The sequence below is a fragment of the Ipomoea triloba genome, chromosome 5, assembly GCF_003576645.1.
Source record: "Ipomoea triloba cultivar NCNSP0323 chromosome 5, ASM357664v1".
Classification (NCBI taxonomy): domain Eukaryota; kingdom Viridiplantae; phylum Streptophyta; class Magnoliopsida; order Solanales; family Convolvulaceae; genus Ipomoea; species Ipomoea triloba.
In genome coordinates, this window is record NC_044920.1 from 15653186 (window position 1) to 15663117 (window position 9932).

General features: G+C 37.7%; 1 protein-coding gene across 1 annotated transcript in view; it reads right to left on the reverse strand.

The window, feature by feature from the left end:
• Nucleotides 1-9629, reverse strand: part of LOC116020903 (alcohol dehydrogenase-like 1) — a 17212-nt gene extending 7583 nt beyond the window's left edge. The window contains exons 1-5 of the mRNA XM_031261469.1: nucleotides 9490-9629; nucleotides 9222-9361; nucleotides 9066-9112; nucleotides 7995-8320; nucleotides 7131-7213 (exon numbers count right to left, since the gene is read on the reverse strand). Of these exons, the coding sequence (XP_031117329.1) occupies nucleotides 7131-7213; nucleotides 7995-8320; nucleotides 9066-9112; nucleotides 9222-9361; nucleotides 9490-9544 (651 nt within the window). The 5' untranslated portion in view covers nucleotides 9545-9629. The remainder of the gene's footprint in view (nucleotides 1-7130; nucleotides 7214-7994; nucleotides 8321-9065; nucleotides 9113-9221; nucleotides 9362-9489) is intronic.
• Nucleotides 9630-9932: the final 303 nt, after the last annotated feature.

The window sequence follows — 9932 nt, forward strand, 5'->3', positions numbered from 1 at the left end:
ATATATATATATATATATACCTAAAATATTATATTTTGATGTTTGGGGTGTTGATGTTGAGTGAAATTTCTTTTAGCCTGTGCACTAAGAGTGGAAGTTTTATCAAAGAGGTGATAGAATTCACTCTAAGTGTGGCGGTAGCACCCGGTTTTCTGTTGATATGATGTATAAGCTTCCGCAGCGTTTATTACGGATTTCGTGATAAGTGTAGGTCTTGAGAACCGGGGTGTTACATAAGTGTTTTGATTGCATATGTTATATAATAAGCTAAAGTTCCATCCCGCACCATGAACCCAAAGTCATTCTTCATGTCGCACATTGACCTTTCATAAGTTCTATTTTGATGCACAAACCATAAAAGAATTTTCGCCTAGCAAATTTTACAAGTTTCCCTGTTACCCTAATGACATGGCACTGGTATAATCTAACGTGGCCTTATTGATTTTAATTAAAAATGAGATATGTTGTCCATGTAAGCATTTTCTGTTTAAAAAAACAAAAACAAAAAAGGAATTGGGTGTATTTCTTTCTTTTCAGCGGTGAACGACGACGTTTGGTGTGGAACGCCGACTGTGGAGGCTGTCGGCGTTGACATGGAAGGAAATGGGGGTGGTGGTGGGGCTGGGAATCCCCACTACCGTCGACGTCGCCATCGCTGGTGTCGACGCCACCGTCGCCGGTGTCGACGCACGCCGTCCTTGGCGGCGAGTAGTGAGAGGACCACCGACGGGAGCTTCCGCTTCTTCGATTCAAACTCAGATCAGTCTTGGGTCTCGGCTGCTGGTGGGCCTTACTAGGATTCTGTTGGTTGTGGTGTCTAATAATGGCGTTTTTTGGTTGTGAGTGTTTCTGTGTTGGTTTTGGTGTCTGATAATGGCATTTTTTGTGTGCTTGAGGTTGAAGGCGCGGCGGTGGGAGGGGAGGGGTGGAGGTGGTGGTGGTCGGATAAAGGGGAGAAACGGGCGGCGGTGAGGAGGTTTAGCAGGGAGGAAGTGGGGAGATTGTCTAAGAATTTTGCGAGGTCGTGGGTGATTGTGTCTTGAGAATTCAGCGAAGTGTTTCTGTGTTGGTTTTTGGTGTCTGTAATGGCGTTTTGTGTGCGTTTCCATATGGCACCACACGGACCTTTAAGGGAAACGGAATCTCCTAGCTTCTCTTTTAGATTGTTAGCAAATTTTTGTGGAATAGCCTGCAATTTGTAGTGGTTAGTACGTCTTACCATTACACTTAGGATCATTCAGAGCTTCCGTGACCATGAGATCAGATGGCCAAAACAACATGCTTGCATCTATACCATTACACTTAGGATCATTGTATTCCGCCATGGAACTCACTTGTTCTGCGAGTTTGGGATAAATCCTCGAGGCCGAGGGCGCTTACTTTGTGACCCTCCGCTCTAAGCAGGATCGCCACCTTATACCAGCACCATGCACCATGGCAAGCTTCGTGAACTAGTACAAAGTGCTTCTTTCTCTCATCCAAATGGGTTGACCTTCACGAGCCTCTTACAAGCATCATTTACTATAAAGAATCGAACTTTGGGTTTTGCGATACATGCCCAGTGTTTGAAGTTGGGTTTCTTGGACAATATCCACATTCAGACTTCTCTACTAGGGACGTATTCGAACTATGGGGATTTGGACTCTATATACAAAGTTTTTCACTGCATGGTTCACGCAGATTCAGTGGCCTGGGATTCTTTAATTTTTGGACACATAGAAAATGGTGAGATGAGAGAAAGTCATAAACTTTTTCGAACCACGTTGAGGACTGAAGTTTGTCCTACAAAATTTACCTTCTCAATGTTATTAAATGCATGTAGCAGGTTGAGAGATTATCATACCGGTCAACTTCTTCATGGCCAGGTAATTTAATCCGGGGCGTATATTGATTTGCCTCTTCATAATGCTCTTCTTGATATGTACTGTACTTGTGGTGACACCATAATAGCATTGGATGTATTTGAAATGATTGAGAATCCAGACTTGGTGTCATAGAACTCAATGATAGTAGGATATGCAGAGAATGGAGATGGAGAGAAGGCAGTGAGAGTGTTTGTCCAATTTTTACGAAGGTCTATATGCAATCCGGATGAATATTCCTTTGCAACTGTTATTTCTGCAACATGGATGTTTCCAGCAGCAGATTATAGGAAATCACTCCATGCCAAATCTGAGAAGGCTGGACTTCAGAGTAGTGTGTATGTTGGGAGCACACCCGAAGGTCGAGGCATAGCGTCTCCATGACTCGCGGAGAGCTTCTGCACCGCGTCGGGGACTCCGCCAGGGAAAAACCTAACAACGGTTGTGCTGCCAATGATCATCATGTTATCCAACTCTACTTGGACTTCCAAGCCTCAGCCATGAACGCCGCCGCGTTCTTGTGCCGCCCATCGGAAACCTCCTCGAGGAGCTATCGACCAAGTGCGAGAGGCTGGAGGTTGTTGACTCACGTTTAGTATTACTATAGAGAAAAGTCTAGCTGAGATGACTGCCATGTCATATTTTAATATCTATTTAAACAAGTTAATAAAAAAAACACTTCCAAATCAGCATATGGAAACTTGTAAAATTTGCTAGGCGAAATTTTTTTATGGTTTGGATATGGAAATAACGATTATGAAAGGTCAGGGTGCGGCATGAAGAATGGCTTTGGGTTCATGGTGCGGATGACACTTTAGCCTAAATATTATTATGTGAATATCTATATGCAATTGTTGTGGACTGTTGAAATTTATTTTTCTTTTCCGCATTAAGAAAAACAATAGAAAATCAATTGGGTTTTATAAAATAAAAAAAATGGAATTTTTTTTCTGGCTCTTTGCTAAGTTTTTTTTTCCCGCAACTTTTTTTTTCTTGCAATTCTTTTTTCCTTCCCCTGTTATTTGTTCGTCAGCGGTCCTGGCCTTTCCAATCGCCGGATTGTAGTTTTTCCAGCGATGCTGGAGGGTTGACGGTGACGCAAGGAGAAGACTTCGGCTGGCGGTTGAAGCAGACAAACGAGGGCGGCGCTGGTTCGCGGCGACGACCATTGTTGCCTGTTGTTTCGCGACGCGGCAGGGGCGGACGGACAGATGACGATGTTGCGTTGAGGCAGGGCGGGTGAGGCGGCGTTGGGTTCTCCCGGCGACCATCCATTGCTGTGCTACTGGTCGTCCCTTCCATGGCTGTCTGGCGTTGCTTCTCCCATCCATGGCTGCTGCTCGGGCGAGGAGGTTGAAGACGATGATGAGGGCTGTTGATGAATGGGCCAAGTCTGGGGCAAACTCGGCCAGACCTGGGTCTTTATAATAATAAAAAAATTTGGGCATGTGTTTGGTTTGGGATGATTTCATTCTTTATAATTATAATCTTCATCATATTTTGCATTCGCTATTAAAATTATCAATCATTTATTTTAAAACAAATTATTAAGTTATAAAATTTGTTTGCATTTTAATTTTAATATTGAATTTTAGTTTAAATTGCATTAAGTGTTGCAATTTGAATGTTTAATTGAAGTCCATTATTAAAATTATTATTCAATTTTGAACAAATTATTAAGTTTTTTAAATTTGTTTGAATTTTAATTTTAATATTGAATTTTCAGTTAAATTGTATTAATTGTTACAATTTATTTATGGAGTATGAATAATTGATATGCATAATCTATGCATGCCTTATATGTTTTATTGCAATAATTATTTCATTGTTATAATTAGGTCTTTAGGAAAACATGTTCATTAAGATTGAATTTAGAGCTTTTTAGGACTGAATTGTATGCTTATTAAGCATGGTTTAGTGCCTTTTAGGTGAATTTAGTGCCTTTTAAGAATATATTATGCATATTCTTATTCTTTCAGTTAATATTCCGTTCATCCTTTATAAAAGGATTTCAAAGCACTTAAAGTACATAAAACTCTTCATAGTTTTATCCTATTTAAAGCCTTATCCTTAGGTGAATATATATTCTTAGATCAACCAAACGATTTTACTTCAAATATAAGAACACATGATTTAGGTAAGTTTCTTGGGGAGGAATACTAGTTCCCTGGCCCTAGGTTAAAACGCCTTGCTGACTAAAACCACCATATTGCTACTAGTCCCCTTGCGATGTTACTCTGTCTAAGGAGTTGGTTTTTAATGGAGCCTTATCACCAACCAACTTTCCTGGGAGTATACCTAAGGATTGTCTATCATGTTTTGGTTTAATTTGTTTGATTAGGTTTTAAATACCCTTGCCATTGGGATTATATTTAATTTTGGTCAATTAAAGAGTAGCCACAACATCTTTAATTTACTGAAATTACATATTAAGTATTATTAATCACATAAAGTTTAGGCAAGAACCTTGTAGTTAACTCTGCGTTATATGGCAAAATTTAGCCCACAGGTGATGTTGTGAGCGTAGTGGAAGTGAATGTGAAGGTGGATGTGCGATATGGAGGGTGTTAAAACGAAGAGTCATAAACTCCCCGAGTGTCGTATCTCTCGCGGATGGCAAATTGGAGAATATACGGCTTTGCTACCTTGGTTTGTTTGAGTAACGTTAAGTTGGAGCATGTGGATATTGGTAAAAAGGGAATGTTAAGAGGGCAAATGTTGATAAAATAAAGAAGTAAGCAAAGGGAAATAATGGCGGATGGGGCAAAGCGCAAGGTAGAGTGTTGATTTCTATTGAGTTATACTTGAAGGAGCTTGGAACATAGTCTTGAGTGGCGTCACACTCAAGCTCCCAATCCTCAATCGGTTGGGGAATTTTATCGAACACTTTGTCTACAACTTCCCTCCGGATCTCATCTTCTTAGATTGAGAGCGGGAGATGTGGGTAGAGGGCTACATCTCTTTGCGATATCTCGCCAAAGAGATGATCCTATACTCTTGAAGAGATCGGGGCCCTCGATCTAACAAGATCATACAAAACTTACACACAAATTCAACATTCCCCAAAGAGATCAAACTCATTCATCAAATTAGATCATTAACACCAATCATCCATTCAATCTAGCCCCTATCCTAGGAATTAGCCTCTCATAGGCTTTAGCAACATCAAAGCATCAAAATAAAAAAGCATATCTACAAGATCAATATAAAAAGCAAACAACTTTAAGGAAAAAGGAAAGGTAAGAGAAAGCCAAAGAGAAAACAAGTCTTTAATGAAAGAAGTTACCCAAAAGATATTCAAAGCTATGGAGATCTAGTTCTCTTCTCCAAGGAGCTCCTCCTCCTCCCCTAATCCTCTCTAAACCTAACCTAAAATGTAGAATAGAAAATGTGACAAAAGACTCTCTAAACCTAGCTGAAATGTCCCTTAAATACTAAAACATCGCGCAGATTTTCTGGTGCCGTCCCACGTCTGCCACACGCGTGTGGACTGGCGTGGACGGTTACTGGAATATTTCCACGCCAGCTCACACGCGTGTGAGGCTCGTGGGCGTGGTTTCTTCATTTCTGTTTCCTTTTGTTGTTTCCGGTTTGGTCTTCGTGTGCTCCCATGTGGATTGATTCTTCCTTTCAATAGTTTATCCTCCCTTTCGGTTGATTTCAACCTTCATTCCCGTGGGAATTCTTCAAAACACTCGGCACAGAACTTATTTGCAATTTGTTAGTAAAATATCATGTAAACACGTAATTACACTCTCTAAGACTTGTGTTTAGCAAGAAATCAACTTAATAAGTTATAGAAAAATAGGTACTTTTGTCGTCTATCAAAGTTTCCACACTTTAGATTGCTCGTCCACGAGCAAATTATACATTCAAAACCTTCTCATTTAGATGCCAAAAGTATTTATGCCAAACATATGCTCAATGATAAATATTCATTCAAAACACAATCTACTAGGAGATGTGAAATCCTTCACAATATCTTCAAGGAATGATAAAAATGTGCCATACACTGCTATGAATATTCAAACAAAGCGAAACCCCTATCAGTCACTAGTTGGACAGTTAATTAGTTTTCACAGCCTCAAGCATGCAGTCCAAAATTTCATTCACCTCTCATTGTGCAAATGCCTTAAGCTGATCCCCCTAGTGGAAACGATGTACAAAACCTAATCAAACGGCCTCCCTAAACGCCAAAGCCCAACATAAAAGTAAGTGAAAGTGTAACACCCCGTAAATTCGTTCAATCCTTGAGGCCGGTAATCGTTTCTGCCGGGTAATTTATTTGATTAAATTGGGCTTAGTCTTTCCAGTTGATATATATATATATATATATATATATATATATATATATTTCTTGAACCCGGAATTAATTATTTCTTGATTTAATTCTTGTAAGGGATTTATTTAAATTGGATCCTTACAATTCTTATAAGTAAGAATATGTGCATAACGGCCCAATATATATATATTCAATTCTTGAATGATTAATTTCCTACAACTAGTAGTATAATACATAATGTGAGACCCATTTCTTTTTATAAGGGCCCATAATTTCATGTCTTACCCTAGTGATACATACATAATATATGTAATGATCTTTCCCTACTAATATAAAAGCCTTGTACTTACAACCCTATTTCCCTTTTCATCCTCCTGCAAATACATTTCATCCTATTCTTTCCACTTCTAAAGAACCCTAAGTAAATCCTACACTTTCTTCTTCAAGATCCAAGATCAAGTTTGCTCTTTTAGGATTGATAAGGATTGGGTAAGTGTTTATCTTTAGGAATATACCTTGCATCATGTTGTTTTCATAATCTTTATACAAGTTCTTATGTTGTCTTTTGGGGATCTTTTGGGAAAAGATGATCAAGGGGGAGGTGAAGCTTTGTAGGGAGTTTTGAGGGTTCTTGGTTGAAGTGTGCTCCAAAGAGGTAACCATCATGTCTCACAAAACCTATTTTTACACTCTTGATCTATGAATATTATTTAGAGTATTGGAATCCTGTGAAACTCTTTGCTGCTTAGCTATTTTGGTTGTTTGTGAGATATTTGGATGGATTTATGAACTTGTGTTCTTGATCCTTTGCATCTTGATGTTTATGAACATTTGTTGGTATGGATTCCATGTTTATTCGACTTCTGGGAGATGTAATCTGGACAATCTGATCCTATTTTTGTATTCTGGGATAAACATTGCGTATTCTGTCTGTTCTGTTCTGGGAAGGGTTGGATCACACTTAAAAAAAAAGAAACTCAAATTACCGCAAGTCCTACAGCACCGAGTCCAAAAATTGCAACCGTAGAACCTTTTTCAATCTTTGCAGTTTTCCACGCTGCTCCTACACCTGTATATACACCGACATCAATAATTAATGTTTTTTTAATAATTAAATTTAAATTTATCTTCTGATGATGAAAATAATAATAAGTTTTTCAAGAATATTTGTCAATCTGTTGTTAGTTGATAGTTAATAATACTAGTTATTTTGACCAGTTAATAATAGTAGCAATTTGTATGATAGTGTTTGATAAATTAATTATTTATTATTAGTGAGTAACATTAAATGGCATGAATTTATTATTTTATTTATTAAATTATACTGAAATTATTTTTAATTTTAGATAAAATAAGTTATTATTATCACTATTGTGTATTTGTGGTTGTTGTTATTGTTATTATTATTTTAATTTTTTTTTTGTTTTTATTAATAATAATAATTCAATATTAAAAATATAAATTTAAAAAATAATAAATAAATTGTTTCTAGGTAGTGGGATACTGGGATTTGTCAGAGATGTTTTGTATTTATATACAAATTAAAATATAAATAGTTTTTTAAAATTATCAGGAATCAATGATGCAAAGATAGAGACTAAATATTTATAGTAATATGTTTAAGGGCAAAATTGTCAAAATAAATAGGCTGATTTAAATTCTTCTCTTAAGCTCTATGAATTTTATATATATATATTTTTTAAACCAAAACCTCTATGAATTAAATACTCTGCTTATATAGTCTTGACCAAAAGGAAAAAATAATAATTAGTTCAATTAATGCCAATTATTATGTAGTGTGATAATTCCGTTGTTACGATTACAAATGAAAAATAGAAGGATATACGGACCTGTAGGAATACAACAGCTAAGCAAGCAGGCCTTGTCAACGGGTAAATCAGGAGTTATCTTCACAATATGAGTGATATCAACAACGGTGTATTCAGCAAAACTTGACACCCATAAATGGTGGTAAATGATTTTTCCATCCTTATCCCTGAACCGGCTTGTTCCATCTCTTGGCATTTCACCATAATGCTCGACTGGGAATTTAGTACAAACACTGTTTCTTCCGAGTTTGCAATCCCTGCATTCCCCACAGTTCCTTCTACAAACCGGGATTACCATATCCCCAACTTTCACTTCATCAACATTCTCACCTACACTTTCTACCACCCTACCAAAACAACTCTGAATTTGTTAGGCATAATAGTGAAAGATATATGTAATATGTATATATGAATTTTTCAGAATTTAATCATGGTTATTGTGCTGAGGTCGGTGAAGGGTCAATTTAGCACCCTAACTCTTGAAAATGTTATGGCAGTATAAAGTTACGCCTTCATTGGCTACTAGCTATAACTTTTGGCATATTGATAAGTGCTTGACCCTTAATTACAAGTGGTATCATAACAAGATCACGGGTTTGAGTTCCAACAAGAGACCGACAGATGCTGGGAGGGAGAATTGTTGGTGGAGATCGGTGAAGTATCATGGCAGGGTTTGAGCCTCAGCAATAGATTGGCAGGTGGGGCGGAGAATTGTTAGGCAGAGGCGGGTGAAGGGCCATAGCAGGGTTCGAGCCTTATTGGCAAGTGCTGAAAAGGATAATTGTTGGACAGAGGCCGGTCAATGGTCATGTCAAGGGTTCAAGCCCCAACAAGTGGTGGGAGAAAGAATTGTTAGGCAGAGGTCGGTGAAGAATCATGACAGGGGAGAATTGTTGGGCGGAACCCGGTGAAGGACCATGGCGGGGTGTCGAGCCCTAGTAGCCATGGTGGGAGTTTGAGCCCCAGCAAAAGACTTGACATATGCTAGGAGGTGAATGATTAGGCGGAGACAGATGAAGAACTACGATGGCCTATAATAGTAAGCGCTTCATCCTTAGAATGCTATAAACAGTTAATACTCATCATTCTTACCCAGCTGCTTCATGGCCCAGAATTCTTGGAAATAATGAAGCTGGCCCCTGATTAATCAACCATGAATAACTCGATCAAAACTCAGATACACCAAATAATATAATTCAACTTAAGTAATCTTAAACAAGAGCTGCTAATAAGAACAATTAGACTTACAAGATCTAACTTCCACAAAGTGCAATCAGTATGACAGAGGGATGTGCAGAGGATCTTAACACGAACCTCCCCAGCCTTGGGAGGATCCACTTCGATCTCTTCAATCACAAGTGCCTCTCCAGGGCCTCTACATACAGCACCTGTACGTTTATTTCATACCATCCAAACCAAAATTTCTTTCTTTTTCAGTTCACACTTCTAATTTTTAACAGCAACAATAATAAGGCATGGTTTTTAATGAAATTTCTAGGAGAAATATCAAACCAACCTTTGCATTTGATGGGTTTTCCTATAGTCTCTGATGCAGTGTTGTTGGACTCCATCACAGTCACAGATAGATTGATAGATAGATTCTTTCTCTGTTTCTTTCTCTTCCCAACAATATATGTTGGGTTTGATTCAGAGTCTTTATATTTATATATTGTGACAAGCAAGTGTAGCAATCTTGAATATCATATGATATGATATCATAGAAAAATATATTAAGGAAATATACATCACACTTTCTCATTTGATGGCTTTTACTCTGGTGGTCAAACTTGGGCTCCTTACACTGAACGCACACACTGTCTCCAACACAGTATTATATAGTTTTAAATATATTTATTCTTTTACTTTTATTATTTAGATAAGAGTTGGTATAATAAAATGGTGGACACTCATTCTCATACCTATCACATTAAGAAATGAGAATAATAAAAAAAAAAAAAA